At 48.9% G+C, this 19834-nt stretch overlaps 1 protein-coding gene across 1 annotated transcript; it reads left to right on the top strand.

The window, feature by feature from the left end:
• Positions 1-822: 822 nt before the first annotated feature.
• Positions 823-19833, top strand: onecut3a (one cut homeobox 3a). The gene is made up of 2 exons (XM_057038764.1): positions 823-2176; positions 12754-19833. The coding sequence occupies exons 1-2, from the start codon at positions 1138-1140 to the stop codon at positions 13044-13046; spliced, it is 1332 nt and encodes a 443-aa protein (XP_056894744.1). The 5' UTR covers positions 823-1137; the 3' UTR covers positions 13047-19833.
• Position 19834: the final 1 nt, after the last annotated feature.

Below are 19834 nucleotides of genomic sequence, written 5' to 3' on the forward strand. Positions count from 1 at the left end.
CCATATTGCGGGCTACTGCAACCAATGTCGATGCATCTGCTGATCCATACATACTGACATTGATGGATTGCTGACCTGGGTTGACGTCAGAACTCTCATACAGAACTTTGTGAAGCGCGAAAAAGAAAAAAAAAATGTATATATGTGAGAGATTTTGAGAGAAAGTTTGATTTTCATGGCCTGAATACGAGGAGCAAAGATACTAGAGGGGTCAAAGCCTGGCGGCAACGATGGAGTGAAAATCCAATGAAGAATTAGAAAGTATAAGAACTTAAGCAAAAGTTTAACGATAAACGCGCTGAATCTTTCTCGAGCCTGAGATGTGCACGGAGTTAAATGGGAAGTTTATTGTGCAACAGGTCAACGCTGGATGGATGAAACGCGTTTTATAGTCCAGTGATGTGACAATAATGAGAAACTCTAATGTTAAATATATGAAGAAAAAAGACCTCTACGCACAAAAAAACGGCATTTTGTTTTTATCTGACCCGTCAATTAATATTTAACCTTCGGGAGAGGCATCACATGCGCAGTCAAACGTAATTATCAGAGAAAACAAGGCGCGCGTCCTCCTTATCCATCTGAGAGCAAATGTTGCTCAGTGCAGAGGTTTGCGCTTCTGGCCTTTATCTTAACAAGTTCCTAATGCAATCTTTTTCTTTGGAATTTGAGGTCCAGCGTGCAACGCGAACAACCCATGACACCGGGCCCAGTGACGTCAGGTTGGCCCCAGACAGAGTGCGCGAGTGCGAGGATACGCCGCGGGTGCGCGCACATGCGCACAGCCTCGCTCTCCACTTAACATGAGCGTAGGCGCGTCAATATACACACAGCGAGCCGAGCAGCGCTTTGGGTATAGTGGAAGGTGCTCTATATCGAGAGAAACACAGACAGGCGCACCTCCACACGCACCGAGCAGACGTTTTCAGGCGCTGTCTGTGTGGCGGACGGGACCCGATCTTTTAAAACCATGCTGGATTGACTGCAGAGAGGCAACTACAATCAATGGCTTGGCTTTGAAATCGTTCAAAATTTATTGGAACGGAGCGTGAGACAGAGCGACAGCGAGAGGGGGAGAGCGGCGAAGGAGAGAGCGAGAGAGTGGCGAGAGGGGTGGAAATAAAGATCCTTTCAGCGATGGAGCTTACAATGGAGAACATTGGAAACCTGCACGGCGTATCTCACTCACATCAAACGAGCGACTTAATGAACTCTCCACATGCGCGCCAGTCGTCGGCGTCGCATCGGAACTTGGTGTCGCACGGACGGTCAGCCATGGTGTCCAGCATGGCCTCGATACTGGAGGGAGCCGGGGACTACCGCACAGACCACGCTTTGTCTGGCCCCCTGCATCCGGCCATGACCATGTCCTGCGACTCCGGCATGAGCCTGAGTAGCACCTACACTACGCTGACGCCGCTGCAGCACCTGCCCCCCATATCCACAGTGTCGGAGAAATTTCACCATCCGCACCCGCATGCTCACCACCACCCGGCGCACCAACGACTGGCAGCCGGGAACGTTAGCGGCAGTTTCACCCTGATGAGGGACGACAGAAGTCTCGCCTCCATGGGCAACATCTATGGCCACTACCCTAAAGACATGTCCGGCATGGGACAGCCTCTGTCCCCTCTGTCCAACGGGCTCGGGTCTTTGCACAGTTCTCAGCAGACTCTCAGCGCTTACGGTCCCGGAGCTCACCTCTCCAACGACAAAATCATCTCCTCTGGGGGATTTGAGTCCCACGCAGCGATGTTGTCCCGGGGCGAGGAGCACCTGGCCCGCGGTCTCGGTGGTCATGGCGCCGGGCTAATGGCATCTTTAAATGGCATACACCATCACAGCCATCCGCACTCGCAGGCAAACGGATCCATGCTGTCCGACCGTGACAGGCAGACGGTGGTGGGTGGCGGCCAGGGAGCTGGATCGGGGCAGGTGGAGGAGATAAACACCAAAGAGGTGGCACAGCGAATAACGGCGGAACTCAAGCGCTACAGCATCCCCCAGGCCATCTTTGCTCAGAGGATCTTGTGCCGGTCCCAGGGAACTCTGTCTGACCTACTGCGGAATCCTAAACCGTGGAGTAAACTCAAGTCCGGCCGGGAGACGTTCCGGAGGATGTGGAAGTGGCTCCAGGAGCCCGAGTTCCAGCGGATGTCGGCGCTCAGGCTTGCAGGTGAGTGAGGAGACAGCTCCCAACCTGAGTGATGTGGAGGGATCAATTAGAAGTCAATGTGGCGAGACTGTCAATAGCTGCTCAAACAGACATTACTAGAAGTTATTAGTCAATTATATCGAGTAAAACTTCATCATGACAGTTGGGGTGTTAAATGTTGGGCAAATCTATATTTTGATTGATGCTACAATCCCAGATGTTACAAACAGACGCTGTGCAACGGGCAAAGTGGTGTAAACAAAAGAGAGGCCGCGTTTCTTGAAAACGCTGAGAACACGGGATTGCTTTTACGCACAATCGGACCTTTTACGCACGAGTTAGGAGCCAAAGACGAGCAACCAAGGTATGAAAAATAAATAAAAATAATACATTAAGAACCACCCCAATGTAACCTATATTTTAAAAGATACAGAATAGATTTCAAGCCGCTGCTTTTGTTTCTTCAAGTGTTGCTGCTCGTAAAGCTGCCTCCTGTCTATATCAAATAAGAGCGTTGTGGCAAACAAGGACCTTCTGAGGCCTGGCCAACGAGTCGGGGGAGCATGACCTCTTAAAGATCAATATTTTAGGTCCAGGCGTCCTCTTTCTGAGCAACACTCTGATAAATGATCGATTTGGACCTAAAGGACAGAGACAAAAACAGATGCGTCTTTCTATGCGCTGTGTCTGGTGCGGATATCTTGTCTCCAAAGTTGGCTTAAGGCCTGTTACATCAGATGAGGCGTTTATCGCGTCCTGCGCGACTCTTTCTTCTAACATCTGATTGCCTCAGCTGTAACTCGCAAACACACTCCCGACATCTTGGAGCAGGTCAACCCTCATCGCCTGATAAAGACTTGCACACGTGTCAGCGGTCAGAGACGGGAGCTACGAGAGAGTTCCCGTCTCGTCGACGCGACGTGCAGGCCCAGCTCAGATGTTCCGCGCTCCCAAACGTCAATCAGCGCGTCTGCCCCGTATTTCAGAGAACAGTTCAATTAAGCAGATATAGTGGCATATTTTAGTTCCAGTCGATGCCCTATTGAAAGGCGCTTAATGACATGTAAATTGTTCCTTTGCGCATTTAGAGGAGTTCTGGTAAATAAAGATTTAAACACTCCACAATTGTCTCTTTAAGCGCCGCTGCTGTTAAAGCTAATTGGGCTGTGGGGTTTTATATCTTCCACACCCAGCAGCAGGGAAAACTGCCCCCACACCACCACCCCCGCCATTCAATTGACATGTTGGAGTGGCACGGTCCACAGTACACGCGCCCTGCATATTTAAATGAGAGCTGCTTGTAGATATGAGTGTGTGCGCGTGCGTTCGTGCGTGTGTGTTACGAAAAAGGATATCACTGTTTACAATGCACATAAATTCATGTGTTTATTCCTCCTCCTGGTTACATTCAAAGCGCGCGTTATGTGCTTTAAGCGCGCTGTCACGAGCACGGGAAAATCCAGTCGGACAAAATGACGAATGGCTTCTATGTAAATGCACAGGGCAGTATTGTACTTATTGTATTTAAAATCACCATTACCCTCGCTGGGTTGGGAGTGGGAGTTGAGGGGGGGTGGGGGTGCTGAAAGTGAGGCTGGGCCCATAGTCGCTCGGCCACATCAATCAATAAATTCAAATTACTATTCCAAATTCATCACAGTCACACAAATCAATGCTGCTGCCCTGCTTAGCTAATGTGAAAATGCCAGTGTCTGCACACACACACACACACACACACACACACACACACACACACACACACACACACACTCGGCTGTTATCCCCTGGAAGGAAAACACAACAGAGACAGGCCCGTTTGGATGGGTGGAGTGGGGGCAGTGCGTGTCCTTCACGCTTAACATCTCTCCGTGCAGCGAGGGCAAAGACCTAAAGGCTTTTGTGTTTTGGTGTGATTTTTTCCCCCCTCACGCGTTCCTAAAAACCCCCGTAACGTCGTGCAGCGCCGCGGAATCATTATCAGCTTCACTGTAATGACGCGCAACCGAGAAAGACGCCGGTGGAGCGGGGTTTGGGGGCGGCAGTTAAAGATCGCATTAACGATGAAAACAATTCGTCTCTGCATCTGTGTTGAATTCAACACTCCATCTCAATGTATTTGGTCGGGTCAATACGGCCCTGATCGATAAGGATAGCCAGTGCATCTATCAATTATCCCGCCTCAGCACTCTCTCCCATTGGTCTCTCCCCTGGAGCAGAGGGGGTGTGGGTGGGTGTGGGGGTGGGTGTGGGGGGGCCGGAAAAGCAGGGAAATAGGACAGCTGTTATTTTTAAAAAGCGCCTTTGCACACCTTTCCCCCTCATCCTCTTCTGTAATCATGTTCTGGCTGTTGCGAGCAGTGCGCGCTCCTGCTCTCCTGCCCTGTGGGGCGCTGCGGTCCTGCAAAGAGTCACGCGTGACAACACACGCGCGCACGCGCGTAATCATTTATATCGTGTAGCGTCCCATCGCGCTCATTTTTTGCCTTCATTCTTTATGAGATGTCATGGCATCTCTTTTATTTAAAAAGAGGGGGGAAGTTGGCTTATTACCATTTGAATAACCCGAGCACGTGCGGGTCAGGACCCACAGGACGCGGGAGGGAAAACATTGTTGGGAATGAGGGTGAGTGGCCTCTATTCATCTTTCAATGGACTGCGCGCGGTTTACACAGGCCTAATCCTGGAACAATACACCCCCAGACACGCACCCTCCCATTCCCGTGACCCCCCAGTATTGCTCTTCCTTGGTACATGTCCATATCTCCTTCCCGAATCCAAACATTAACGCCTGGTTTGCACCGAATCAACCCGCTGCGCTCATTCTCTGTCTCCGTGCGTCATTCTCTGACCAGAGTGCTGAAATATGCGTCCCCAGCTGCACGCGTGAAGGCCCCCGCAACCCACCGTCTCCCCCAGCCCCCGTCCTGCAACACAGAGTCGCTACTCAGGTTTAATCTTCGAGGATGCTCGCTAAAATATCCCAGCGCGTAACGGCCAAGAACCGCACTTCTTTGCGGTCATTTTCGCTCCCCAAAAATACATTAAACTGTGATTGATGTATGGTAATCTTAAACATTTTCTGCGTGTGAGAGATGTCTTGATGTTCGCCTGCGAAAGGATCGATTGCTACTTTAATAATTGATGCGCGAGGGGAAGATAGGGGGGTAAACAGGGCAGCTGCGGTTTCAGAGACTCGTTGTTCGTTAAGCACAGCAACAGCGTGCGGTGCAAGCACGGACACACGTGTGTACACGCATCGCCTCAGATCTGGGGAGAGAGAGAGCAACAGTCATTTTCTGAGGCTCTACCCCGAGGCTGTTTTGTTTCCACCCCGGGATCGGTGTAGTGCCTCCCGCATAAAATGACACCTCACGGCGGGCATCATTATCGCTCAGCCCAGCGACGAACGCGCCAACGTCGATTCGTTCCTTACATAATTGCATAAATTACTGGTGATTATTAAAATGTGCGAGATTTAAATACTTGAAGCAGAGGAGTGCACGAGTCCAAGCCTGCTAATTCGCGTCGCCTACTCGCTCCTTGTCTCCTGCGTGTGTGATCAGGATGTAGAGCGTCTGCGCCACATTGTTAAGGCCGATCTGGCGAGTCCTGAATCTGTATCGATTTCTATTCCCCGGCCTCTGCTTTCCATCTCTGGAGCTGCGCCATGCAGCCGTGCAACCCCCTCCATCTTCACCACGCAACACCATTTCTCTCATTAACGGCTCACCCCTCAAAACGCAGTAATAAAAACGCCGACAAACGCGCGTCCCGCGGCCGGAGGCGCGCACACCTCCCCGCGCATTCTGGTATAAAAAGTCGAATGTGGAATCCACGCAGGTTCTGTTGTTGTTGTTGTTGTTTGTATGACCGTCGTTTCTGTGATAGAGGAGGATTATAGCAGCATGAGACGACTGAAAGTTCACAGACGGTTAACCTCCATCTCGTCATTATGCATCCCACACCCACACCGGGCCGCAGCGCGCGCACTGCTCTGACCAAGTCGACCTTATTATTCAAAATAATGAAATTTTAATAGAAATCAAATTAGCGACAGAGCAGCAGCAGCGAGGAGCGCGTACACCACACGCACACACATGCGTGTGCGATTCACACGGGGGGCGTGTTTAGCAATTATAAATGCAGCAGAGGTCTGGACTCTGTACAGTTTCGAATACCGTCTCCTCTATTTTAGATGATCAATTCCTACGCTACTCCGTCGCCCCCTCGCCAAACCGGATCGATAAGAGAGAATGACCTTTAAATCAAATTGCTGGCACAGTCGACTGAATGCACGCGGCTGGCGTCAAAGGGTTACCCCCCCCCCCCAACCACAATACAGGCGAAGAAACGCAAGCACACAAACACACATGCACACAAAGGTGGTGGGGTGGTGTGTGTGTGTGTGTGTGTGTGTGTGTGTGTGTGGGGGGGGGGGGTGTCTAAATATGAGATGATCAGAATTAAGATTCGTTATTGGCCCGCCGGCTCTGGAGTCAAAGGACAGCCGAGGACGATGATAAACACATCACGGTCCGGTCCGATGGGCAGCGGCTGACATCACAGCTCCAAAGAGCAGACATGTGAAATTCAAAGGTTGGAAGGAGCGGACTCGCGTTATGTAACGGGGGGGGGGGGGGGGGGGGGCATGCAGAGAATACTTCAGTAATTCTAAAGTGAACGGTAGAGGTGGTTTACCGGTGCGCGACCCCGAATCTGACGATTCCTCCTGTCTCAGATTTTGAAGGTAACCGATGACTTTTCTGGCGCGCGGTTACAAATCCGCCACTATCAGACTGGAATTTAAAGGGCGATAATGGTTTGTTTAATGTGCAGTTTAAGAGAACAAGGCAGGGACATTGTGCACGCCATTAAAGAGAAGGAACCAATCGAAAGGCAACCGTAATCCGAGTCATTTAATCTGTCAACGCGGGATCTCTTAAATCCAAAGATAGCTGCTCAAATTAGGGAGAAATAACCCCTAATGGGAGGCCTTTTGGAAGCGTTTGTTCTTTCATAACTGAGGCCACACCATATTAACAAACAAGGAGGTAAAACCCCCCAAAATATAGTTTTAATTTGATAAATTTTGCATTTGGCGTTTGTTTTTTGGGGGGGTTTAATGATTCATTGTTTCGTGTCTAGGGTTAATAATACCATCAGGCCTTTTGGGGACGAGAACCTACAGATGGTTTCAAAACCCCTGTAAGTCTGTCTGCAAGGTCGATCACAACAAAACCGCAACACACACACACACACACACACACACACACACAGCCTGAAACTCCGGTTGGGCAACCCCACATAGATCAACAAAGGAACAAAACGACTGTGAAATCAATTGATGAATGAATCGATGTGAGCGCGCGTAGACTTCATATTACACGTTATTAAATACGAACAGGCTGCGATTTATTCCACAATTAATAATTTCTATAATTTGTTGCGTTAGTGAGCCAATATGAAAGCGATGACTGTTTCCAGTTACTCAGGATTTCCTGATACACAAAATGTGTGTGTGTGTGTGTGTGTGTGTCTGTGTCTGTCTGTACATGTGCGTGTAGGGAGGAATTAGAAAAAAATATATATCGAATTTTATTTCACCAACAAACAAAATTTAAGACAAACATGAACGATTATCGATTGTTTTTAAAATGTTTGAAATCCGTATAAATAAATACCGTAACTAAATGTTAATAAAAAATAAATAAAAAAATACCCCTAACATACACACACACGCGCGCGCACACACACACACACACACACACGCTGCAATTAGGTCATCGCATCACCCCAATAAAGGCTGAATCTGAGATTCTTTTGACTTATTTTGATGTGAACATTCCTGCAGTGAAGAATCATTTGGGTTTCACCGCAGAGAGCAAAACATCAGCCCGCAGAACAGCTGGAAAATTAAAATGTAACCTTTCATTTGGATTTACATCGATATCAACCACATAAATGCAGAAAAAACAAACAGTTGCTTCTTATATTTGCATCATGATGGTTTTTCTTGTGTTTTTTTTTCTAGTTTTCAGCTGTTCCGTGATTCAGTTTACAGTTAACAGTTACGTTTTACCTTTTCTTTAAAAAATATATATATTAATTTAAAAAACACCAAACCCATGATAATAAATCAGGCGAGAGATGTCTGGGAGAACGTGTCAGAGCAGCAAGGGCGACTGTATTGAGAAGTTTTTACAGAAAGTCCTGATTAATCCGTAAATGACGCGTTCAATGACCAGACCTGTTGTGGGGATAAAATGACACGTTGTGCCCGCCCGCCTCGTCAAAATAAAGCGTCATTACCGTCACCACGGATAACTGGTGCGCGCAATTATGAGTAAAATCGATGATAATCACAGAAAAAAAAGTATCAGTTCAACAAAGGCGGCACATGCAAACGGAGGCTGTTATTAAAATAGCTAAAAAGGCGCTAAAATTCATACGGTCCCTCAATGGATCAGCGCGTTTAATTATCTAAAACCTCATCAGGAGCGTGATTATCACACGCGGCAGCCTTTACTGATTATTGATTTTCTTTTTTAGCATTATATATGCGATTTATTGGTTTTACCTCCGAGTTGCTATAACTTCTTCTTTTTTTAAAAAAAAAAGGCTGCTGTGCGAGATTGCATCAAATTATCCAGGGAAAAAAGAGTTTAGTTCTGAGGGGGCAAATGTGAGACCAACGCAGTGTTGCAGCCGGATTGAGCCGAGGTGTGATGTGCTGTGACGTGGACGCAGAGTTCCGAGTGTGACTGAGTTCAGAGCTGAGTGTTATTGAAGGGCTGCTGCAGAAATGCCTCGCAGGAGACGGCAAACAAACAAATCGCGTCGCTTTATCAGTTTATTAACACCAATTCTCACTCATTACATTAAGGAGTATCGAGCTGCATTTTTTTTTGGCCAGGGAGAAAGAGAGGGAGGGAGGGAGAGAAATTGGCATTACCCTGCAGCCAGAAAGAAAGGAATAAATGCCACGGACCTCCGCGGGCCGCGCCTATCAATCTTTAGGGCAACAGTGCGTGAGAAACAACTTCATAACGTCACCTCGGCGCAACGTGAGCAACATCTGAAGGAACGTGAAACGGTTTGATTGCGGGACCGCTGACCTCGGCTCCGTTTACGAACCGGTTCGGCGGGGTTCACTTCGCCTGGGCCGCGGGTTTGGGATGACTTCAGACGCGCGGACGGTGGTTTCATAAACCACTTCAGGCGCAATATCAGACAGTTTGACTTTCTCATTATGAGCAGGAAGGGCAGTGATGATCAATAAATGATTAATGCTCATACGGACCCCCGTCTGCAGGGACGGGAGAGGCCTGACACCGAGCGGGCCACCACTCGCTCCCTCTCCTCTTTGGAAAACAAGACAAAACCAAAGGAAAGTCGCCCAAACCCCGGAATGCGTATAATCCCGCTCCTTCCTCCCTGCTTTCATGAACCGCCTTCCCCCTCCGAGGCGTAATTAATTGTACGAACTGAATTTCACACACGAATTATTCACGAATCTATCGATCGATATTGAACACCCAGGGCCTTTCTCTTAACCTCGCTTGGTTTGTCGCGAAGCAAAGAATATTAATGTCATCAGCGGATGAGAAATAGGCCCCACTCCAGCTGAAGAGAGAGGGAAAATTCTGCGGGGGGTGGGGGCAATAATTACAGAATTGGATCTTTTGGGCGGCTTCAGATCAGCTGACGTCCGTGTTTGCTGAAGTTTATTACACGTGAAATGCAAAACAACGAAGCCCAGCGTCAGTCTGTCTTCGCGTGTTTGTGAAAAGAGATCCAATCAAGGCAGATGAGGCGCGCATCTGTGCGCGCTGCGGCGTGGTGTGCACGTCACAAAGCCCTCCTCGTGTATTCAGGATTTCTGCTCTTTGTGCATGACTTTATGTTCGTCTCTCTGCTCGGTGCCTACTGTAGCTCTAAAAGCTGCAATGATCGATTTTTTTTCTTTTCTACGCTGAGCTTGGTTCAGTAATCAGGGCCCCCTTCCTCACCGATCGATCGATATTGATTACTAAATCCAGCGCCTGTAGCAAAGGCAGCGCACTATGGCGCCCTACGCGGCCGGGCCGCGACGAGAGCGACGCCTGCTGACCGAAATGGCACAAAGCAGGCGGTCGATGAGGCGCGTGGAGCGAGTGGTGGAGGGTTGTTGCGGGGCCCAGACACCTTTTGTGTGTGTGAGTGCGCGCGTGCGCGTGCGTTCCACAAGTAGAGGCAGAACTTATCGACGTGCAGTCAGATTTTGTTGGATTTAAAGAGAATGAAGTCTTAAAATGTAACTAAAGCAGTGGTTAGTTTCCCAAGCATTCACCCTTCGGCTGCTTCAAAACAAATCCATTCATAGATTTTAGGAAATCCTTAACTAGACAGATTTGTTGAGCTGCCTGAAAATACGCGTAATCACAGCCAGATTGTTCGTGAAAGTGTTGTACGTACACAAAGGCTGGCCAAAAAAGAAAAAAGTTGCACCCTTTAAAGCTACCAAAACATTCATGTGGTTACGTACTGGCGTCCGCTATCCCACGTGCAGGGAGCCTGGAAAATGAAAAGAAATCTATTAAGTTTGGAATGTGGAGCAATAAACAGCATTAATAATTCCACAGGACTGAAGTACAACATTTAAGAAAAGAGGCAGCATATTGGGGGGGTGGGGGTGGTGGGGTGTGGTGACCGTGGAGGTGCGCACGGCCCTCCTCCACCTTCATTTCTGCAGCATGGCTCATCGCCCTGTAGGGAAACAACCCCTCTTCGTCTGAGGTGCAGCTTCCTGTGTGGCGCAGCTCTTAAAGCCAGGTTGTACTCGGGCTGTCAGGCTTGAATATGATTCCAGAACCGAGAGGGCTGCTGCTGTTGCTATGACATCAGGCACATTTCTGTCGGGGTCTCCCTGAAGTTGCAAAGGTTCGGCCTTGTCGTCTGAGGTAAAGCCCCGCCGGTAACGACCCTTCCTTCCATTTCTGATAAGGTGCCAGCCTGCAGTTAGGCAGATTTGCGTGTGGGCCGTGCGGTGTAAGTTACATAGCTGCAGTGCTGATGTGAAATATGAATATGATGGATGGCTCCGCGCTCAGGTTAGACGGTTGTAGTAAACAGATTGGACTGCAATGGCTGATCAATGGACTCTGTTCCCCTGTAATTAGACACACAGCGCCACTGCTTGGCTCCAGCCACTTCAGCACAATCGCAGCCTCCCTCCCCCAAAAGACCCACATCCACACGCCGGTACACGTACAAGTCGAACATACAGTCCTTAAATGCATAGGAGGGCACACATACACACACACACACACACACGCAGCGTGAGTGAGACATTATTGAAGGCGAGTATGAAAAACAATACCAGCAGCAGGTGGAGACCCCACAGGGATGGCATCTCTCTCCCTCCAATTTGCTCCCTTTTTATTGAGACAGTAGGGAAGCTGAGAGGGACACACAGTCTGTTCTGACAGGATTTCGATCCCCAGCCAGCAGGGAAACATGTGGCTGCAGAGGTGCTGCCTTAAGCCCCCTGAATGAACACACACACACACACACACACACACACACACACACACACACACACACACACACCTTTTCTTTCTAAACCGCAGCTCTCTCTGCTTGTGTCTTACCAATACCCAGAGTTCCAACACGCTTACCCACAATACAACATTCTATTAAATATTAACTTCTGTGTTTGCTGCCGGCCCCCCTCCCCCCCAAAAATGTAGAAGACAAGAATGGTGTGTTTTCTTTTGAAAATGGCTCCACGTATGGGAAAGTGCTCGTAGCAGCCGGCGTTGGCACCTCTTGAGTGTTTGTGTTTGGGAGGGGGGGGGGGTACTGGGTTATAAATACCCTCTCAGAGCTCAATAGAGTGGGCTCCAGTGGGTTATGTTTGAAGTAGCAGACTGTAGACCTGCTGGGGGGGATTCTGACCCCAGTCCCAGCAGAGAACCCCCCAATTCCTACAGCAAAGTCGGTCAATATCTCTCTTTCTCCGCCTCTCCCCTCCCTCCTCTGCTGCACATGCATGGTCGTGCACGCACACAACTGCAAGCGCTTTGTCTAGGTCCACCTCCGTTCCCCGTATCCATCCGCCCTCGCACGTGCGCTCGCAAAACGCTCACTTTTGTGAAACAGTCGCTCGGTCCCCCATTGTGACTCCAACTGCATTAATATTGAATCAAACAATAGTGTCTTCGGCTAGTAGGCAACAGCCGGTCCCACCCCCCCACCGCTGCTCCTCCTCCTCCTCGCCCCATCGTTCTCTCACCGCAGGCAGGCTCCCTGTCTGCACTCTACAGGATGGAAGAGATATTCCCACTGGGCAGGAGGCATGGATTAGCTTTAAATCAACTTTAATATGGCAATAGAGATGGAGCTGTAGAATCTCTGCCGGTGTATAAACTTGATTTTATGTGTTTAAGTATGAGCTAATGGTAGATTCAGTTACTTTTACAACCCTCCACTTTCACTCTTTGTTGTTTCATCAAATAAGGGTGTCACTCCTGTATATTTACCCTGCTTTGTGTTCTCTTTCTCCCTTTTTGCCTCTCACTCTAACCCCCATCCCTCCCACTGCTGTCATCCAAACCAAGCCTGCAAGCGCAAAGAGCAGGAGCAACACAAGGACCGCAACACGGCCCCCAAGAAGCAGCGCCTGGTCTTCACCGACCTGCAGCGCCGCACCCTCATCGCCATCTTCAAGGAGAACAAACGTCCTTCCAAGGAAATGCAGATCACCATCTCCCAGCAGCTCGGCCTGGAGCTCAGCACCGTCAGCAACTTCTTCATGAACGCGCGCCGCCGCTGCGTGGACCGCTGGCACGACGACCACAGCGCCAGCCCCGGGCAGCCGGGCACGTCCGCCACCACCTTCTCCAAGGCCTGAGAGGAGGAGAGGACCGTCAGGGGGGCCGGGGGAACCGGGCTGGAGCAACAGGCGATGTGGGGTAGCGGTCTTGATGCCTGGTTATAGCGTCGCCGGCCTGGCCCGGACCGTCTGAACGTGTCCTCTCCCTGAGAAAAAGAAAAAGAAAAAATCCTTTTGTGCCATGCAATCATCTTTAACGTCAGTCAGAATTTCAAGCGCTCACCTGCAAGAAGCATAATCTCAAAGGTGACGCGAGAAGTCAGGTCCACTCTGCATCACTCACACAAGGACAATCACTGATCCTGTCTTTTTTGAAAGAAAATGCTTTTAACATCCGACCAAGGAAAGAGACACCAAAGATTAGAGTTTGTTTTTTTCCTCTGTTTTTTTTTTTTCTGGTTGGGATCAGATGTTCACGCCGGCCTCCTTCAATCACCGAGTAGCCACCGAATCTCTTTTTTGCTCCCAACTCACCTTTTTTTGTGTCGCCTCCTCAGTCCATCTCCCTCTCTCCTCTCCTCCATGTTGGCACACGGCAGCAACAAGGGCAAGAAGAACCGCAATAAATCTGACAACAGAACAGCACAGACAGCCTTACTATCCACACCCCATTCCTGCACACACAAGGCCGTCATCAAGAAGAACAACAGCCTGTGAGAAACAGCGACGACAACGAAAACAACCCCGAAGGCTTTCCGACTCTCCGCCTCTACCTCTCCCTTCTCCCGGAGTCTCCTTCATTCCTCGGCCGAAGGAATTCCCTGATGGCCAGCCATTTCAGAGAGCAGCTCAGCCCGATCATACGGCAAACTAATGAATTGAAAAATGAATCGATGCAGACAGAGAGAGCGGGGCCTTGACCCCCTCCTGAAGGTGAAACTCAAGATGCTCTGCAGTAGATACTCAGGTCTTCCAGGCCAGGCCGATTCTTCTTCTTCTTATTATTATTATTAGACCTTTTTTTTTGTAAGGCCTGTAAGGAGACATGTCATTTTGACTTTCAGCCTGAGCCTCGAGTCTGTGATTCTCTGACCAACAGGAGAGGCGGGTGAGATGTCTGGACATGCTCTTTGTTCTGCTGGGAGCTTTTCCTCTGATCAATAACTGAGAAGCAAGCGACAACAACATGCTCGGGCATCCAGCCAAATACAATACAGCTGCATATGAAAAGCAGAATGCAAGAGGAGCACATGTAACCCTGGAGATGGGGATACAAAGGCCTTGTGACAGCGGGAGCATCATCATCGTCATCATCATCATCCTGCCTGTCCCTCCCTGCTCCTGTGTGTGCTGGCGGGGCAACGGCGCCCCCTGTCGACGGCGGAAGCGCAAGGCAACGGGGCTCGGTGCAGGAGGGGAAGGGAAGAGCCACTAAATGCTGAGGAGAAGTCATGGCACAACACATTCGGGCCCTCGCAGCTCTTTGAAGGCAGATCAATAGCTGACCATTATCCTATTGTTGTTCCTCATCCAACCAGCACCAGTGAAGCCGTGGGGGGGGGGGATGGTTAAACTGAATGCTGAGAACGCAGGGATTTAGCAAGGGCAGGGATTTATTTAGCAATCGGAATCTAGAATCCAGAAAATGCGGATATGACACACACAATAGTTCAACAGAGAGAAAAGGTACGAGAGAGGCTGACACATCGGAGGTGCAGTGGAGGTTGAATTTATTTTGGGAGACATTTTTAGGTTTCCAACCTTCCGTCCCATCTGCCGGCTCTCACGCGTTTCAGCGCAAGGGTTTTCATTTCCAGTAGCTAATCCAAAGCTAACACCACACTTTGTTGTCAAAATGCTACAATAATTAGTGCCAATGCTAACTGCCTTAATGCTAATCAAAGAATATGGTACTAGGGTTCACACACAGCTACAGTGCGCCCCACTGATGACGGGCGGTGTGTGCCAAAGCAACCAACAATCAGCTTCTAACTGAACTAAAATCTACTTTTTTATTAAAACAATGGGGGGAGGGGAGAATCTGACTTTAAGGCATACAATAACCAAACCTCATACGACGCTATCACACATACAATATGTGTTACAACAAGTACAAAAGAAAATGTCTCCAACACATACCTGGACACATTTTTGGAAAAAGAAAAAAAAATCTTTCATTCTCTCTTTGGTTCTCTACCTCCTCTATCCCTCTACGCCCCCCTCCCTTTCTCTCTCTATAGATGCGGGTATTTAATTAGTACCATAGACACAAAGTTTCTATTTCTTATTACGATTGTGCTGTGTTGTGCAAAAGTGAGGCACCTTGTTGATGAATCAAAAACAAAACGGAAGGACTTTTTCAAAGGGAAAACGGAGGGATGCAAGGACAGAGGCCAACGAAGGAGGTTCTGGTTTTTTTTAGCATTCTGTGTGAATAAAGACTCTGATGAGACGTTTGACTGCATGAAAGAGGAAAAGCAGGGAGCTGCTGGAGAGAAGAACTGAAGCTCTCTCTGTTGGCGCCTCATGTCAGAACAGTGGCGCTCTCTTCAGGATGAGCTCCGAGAACAGCTGAACCAGACGGGAGGGAGTTGGGGGGGGGAACAAAACGTGACCTCCAAACACCCTGCCTGATCCCATGTTTCTCATTGGAGGGAGAGTTCCGGGTAGAGCTTGGGCGGGGGGGTGGGGGGCTCGGCGGTGATCTGTGCGGCCTCAAGATGCAACTGTAGCATTTTCCAACAATGTAGTCAGATTATCGGTGCAGATTAGGTGAGAGACGGCCGTTGTGGGCCGGCTGATTGAGAGGCGCCGGCTAACTTCACGTTGCTGTAAGCAGTGAATTCACGTCGCCGAAGGGACGGTGAGCTTCAACCGGTTTGTGGTGAAACGGTTCAGTGGGCGTGGGTGGGCTAGATTCAGCTCTAGACGTTAGGCTGAAAAAAGGACATTTGTTTGTAGTGAGAACCAATGTGGCTACCTCACTAAGCTGAGTGGTTTGTGAAACCGCCACTAATACCAAAGATACTGCAGCCTACCGGTCCAAAACTGCCTAGGGGGACACGTCCACAAACAGCCAAAAGAGACACAGACACACACAGGACCAGACACGAGGACAACATTACACACTTATGCACACATTTGTAGTAACAGCGCAGTCAGGCTGCGCGGTGCCACGCAGGAGGAGGTGGCGCCCTGCAGACAGAGTTGAGTGCCTTTTCCCTTCAACCACGGGTGGGACTGCACTGCACGCACACATGGACACACACATGCAAAGCAGGTGCATTCACACTGACGCACACCCTTCCACAGACATACACTCACGTTCAGACAATGCACCTATAATTGGATGGACAGAAGGATGGGGGGGGTCGGAGAGAGGGACGCAGGTTGGGGGCTGTGTCAGCGTTTTCTCCCATATTGACTTTCCATCTTGATACCCTAGAATGCAAGCACTTTATCATGTAGAAAGTCTATAAAACATTTTCTATACACTATTTATTTGAAGCAAAATTATATGTTACTCCTCAATCTGTCGGTCTTTGTTACTGTATCGCAGATCTTCTGGTAGCTCACAGCCCCTTTGTGCTGGTGTGTTTGTTTCTCTTCTCCCTCCCCCGCCGTCGGACCCTCGGCCTGTGTACCTCTCCCACATCAGAGATATTTTTGTGTAACAGAGAAAAGGAGGGGTGGAGAGGCCGAGGCCCCGAGCGCTCGGAGGGCTGCGCTTGTACAAAAAAACCACAAAAAAACCCCAAAACAACAATCCCAACAAAACGCGTCTCATCCTCGCTCGTCTGGGGCGTGCGAGCGCAGACGCCGCGCCCCAGAAGTGTGGACGTCTCACTGACACTGTCTCATCTTCTCCCCCCTCCACCCTGTCCATCCAGCCCCCCCTTCCCCCCCCCCCACGCTCCCCCTGGCTAGTGCTAAGACTCGGTAGGCGTGTGTTGACAATTATTCTGAAATACCTCAAAAACCTTTCATGTAAACTTTATGTAATTTAGACTGAAAATAATACTGCTAATGATAACAATGATTAAGAAACTATGATACTATGATAGTTAGTTTTGGAACTTGTGACTTGAAGCTTTATACTGTTAAATTCCTTTTATTTGTTTGCTCTTTGATTTTCCTCTGGTACGTTGGTTTGTTTGTTTGTTTGTTTTTTTGCTACGGCATGTACTTACTGTTTTCGTAAAGGAAAAGACATTGTGAATGTTTCTGTGGAGAGTTACCTGAGAAAACACCAGAGCGAAGGGAAGGCTAGAGAGTGGGGGGGGAAAGAGCTGCTCACTTCAGATGTTTGGTTCAAGGCTCTCTCCCAGGATGAGAAAACCAAAAAGGGTTATACAAAAAAGAAAAAAAAAAGGATTTGGGCAGAAATCTAAACCAAAAAAATGCAACGGTGAACCTAAAGGAGGAATAATCGATTCATAATTCATTGTTAGCTTTCTTCTGCCTTTTACGTTGTCTTTTCTCTTTAAAAAAATGACGAAAAAAAAAAAAACAAAACAAAGAAAAAAAACTGTTACTTTTGAAGATTCCTGGGTGTGTTCAAGTGCTCCTGATGTTCTTAGAATATTAAAAGTCCAGCACCTCCTACTGAAAACAAGGTGCACTTTTTTCTTTTCTTTTGTGCATGGATATTGTATAACTGTATAGAAACCAACAGGAATGACCTGTGATTTAGTGGGGGAGAGGAGGAGGATGAAAAGACTCGGGAGAGGGTGGAGAAGGGGTGGGACATATTTTGGTTATAGAAAACAAACTCACACACACACACACACACACACACACACACATACACATACACAAGAAATGGGGGAGGGAGGATTTGGGTTTTAGGCGTTGGAGGGGTCCTCGTTTTTAGACTTTCCGTCACTGTTGGATTCACTGGTTGTGTGCATGTGTTGTTGCAACCCTTCCCCTTTTCCCCCATGTTTCTTTGATGTATATAAACCCAGACAGTAGGGGGCAGTGTGTGCTGGGGGAGGTCAAACTCCTCTCCTCCCAATCGATAACATTCAATGTTCATTCCTCAGCTTGGGTGCTCGCTCGGGCTCTGAAATGTGTCTTGCTTTTCCAAAGACGGGACGTTTATTTGGAGTTAATCAGAGGGACGCAGACAGGCCCGAGCGGCCTTGAATATACCCGTATGTCTGTCTACATGCTTTCCTTCATCGCGTGATCATTTGTACCTATCTGGAAGACAAAGTGATTTTTTTTTTTAAATTCCAATGGGTTGTAATATTCTCTCATGCAAAAAAAAAAAAGAAAAAAAAGAAACTGGAACCATTTCTTACTGACTGGCTGACCAACCGAGAGCAGCGCCGTTCGGTAACTGTTAATCCAACCTGAAATGGCGTCAACATTTCCTGTCAAACAGCACGTGTGTGTGTGCCGTTTCAGCGTGGGGTCAAAGGTTGCCGATGGGGCTGATGTAGACACCCCCAGTCACACTGTGCTCTCCCTCTTCTGTTACCTGTTAATCAATCAGAACCAAGTGTCTTTGTGATGGTAGAAGACAATCAGTTTCAAAACGAGAAAAGAGGTAGAGAGAGGGCAGGCCAGTGGGGAGGACCAGGGAGGAGGAGGAGGAGGAAGAACAAAACCAAGGGAAAAGAGGCTTTCCGAGTTCAGAACCAGTGCCTGCCGCCCTCACGGTCTCCGGAATGTTCGATTCCCATCTCATCTCCGACCTGCACCGCAACACCCTCGTCTGACGTTACACAAACTATCTTAACCTTCCCCAGCTGTGTTAACCCCCCCAGACGTTTGTACTGCCACCACATATCCCACTGCGGGATGAGAACACAAGACCCCCAGCGCACGACATCACCCGCTTCAGTCCCCCTGCTAATCTCATGATGATGTAACCAGCCGCGAGGAATGAACATGGCTCCGGTTGGTGGCTTTTGCACAGAGAACTATGCAAACACCTGACCCCCCCAATCTTAATCGTTGCTGCTGGGTCAGAGTGTACAACCCTCGACCTTTCCTGCCACTCCTCCGCATTTACCCTGCCCCCCCGCCCAACTTCCATGACCCCCCCCCCCCCCCCCCCCCCCCCCCCGCAGTCGCTCTGGGTACAGCAGAGAGCGGCTGCAGCTCAACACCCCTCCACCCCCCCATGTTTCACCACACTTATGTTGTACAGCTTTACACAAACACCCCAAACTGCCACTGATCAAAATGGAGTCCATGTTGTTGTACTGCAGCGCCGCTCCTCCCCGCTCATGGCTCCATTCGGCTGCAATGTTGGGCCGTCTTTGTCCCCAGCGCCAAGGAAGGGCCACAATCAATGCAGAGACGCCCACATTGTATTTCCTTACGTTTACAGAGTTGTCTGGAGATGGTGGCTTATATTGCACTTGTACAGACAGACAGACACACAAACAGACACAGGCACATGCTGGAGAGATCGAGTCTGCCTTTTGAGAGTGTTTGCTGAAACCAAAGATTAAAAAAAAATAAAAATCAGAGGTATGACAATCTGGCTACCAAACCTAGAAGACAATGTTCAACTCTCTGAGCTGCTCTACGGGTCCTGTGATCCACCGGCCATGTGGACATTCCACCTATTGCACTTGAACACACGCATTCGTACACGCAGCCTGGTGGAAACGGCCGTCCGTCCACGCTGAAGCGCTCGTGGCGTCCGCTCAGAAAGCCTCTTTTCCCTCCTCCCACTGCAGAAGCCGGAGAGCCTGTGAAGGACTTTTAGTTTCACTCTAGTTGAGACTTTGGAGATGGAAAAAAAATCTGAGTAATAACTGTTACAGAAAAATAAAAACTTAAAGGATAATATGGGTAAAATTGCGTGTTTTGAAATAAATTAACAAATAAAACAACTGCAAAACAAG

The sequence above is a fragment of the Takifugu flavidus genome, chromosome 7 (genome assembly GCF_003711565.1).
Source record: "Takifugu flavidus isolate HTHZ2018 chromosome 7, ASM371156v2, whole genome shotgun sequence".
Classification (NCBI taxonomy): domain Eukaryota; kingdom Metazoa; phylum Chordata; class Actinopteri; order Tetraodontiformes; family Tetraodontidae; genus Takifugu; species Takifugu flavidus.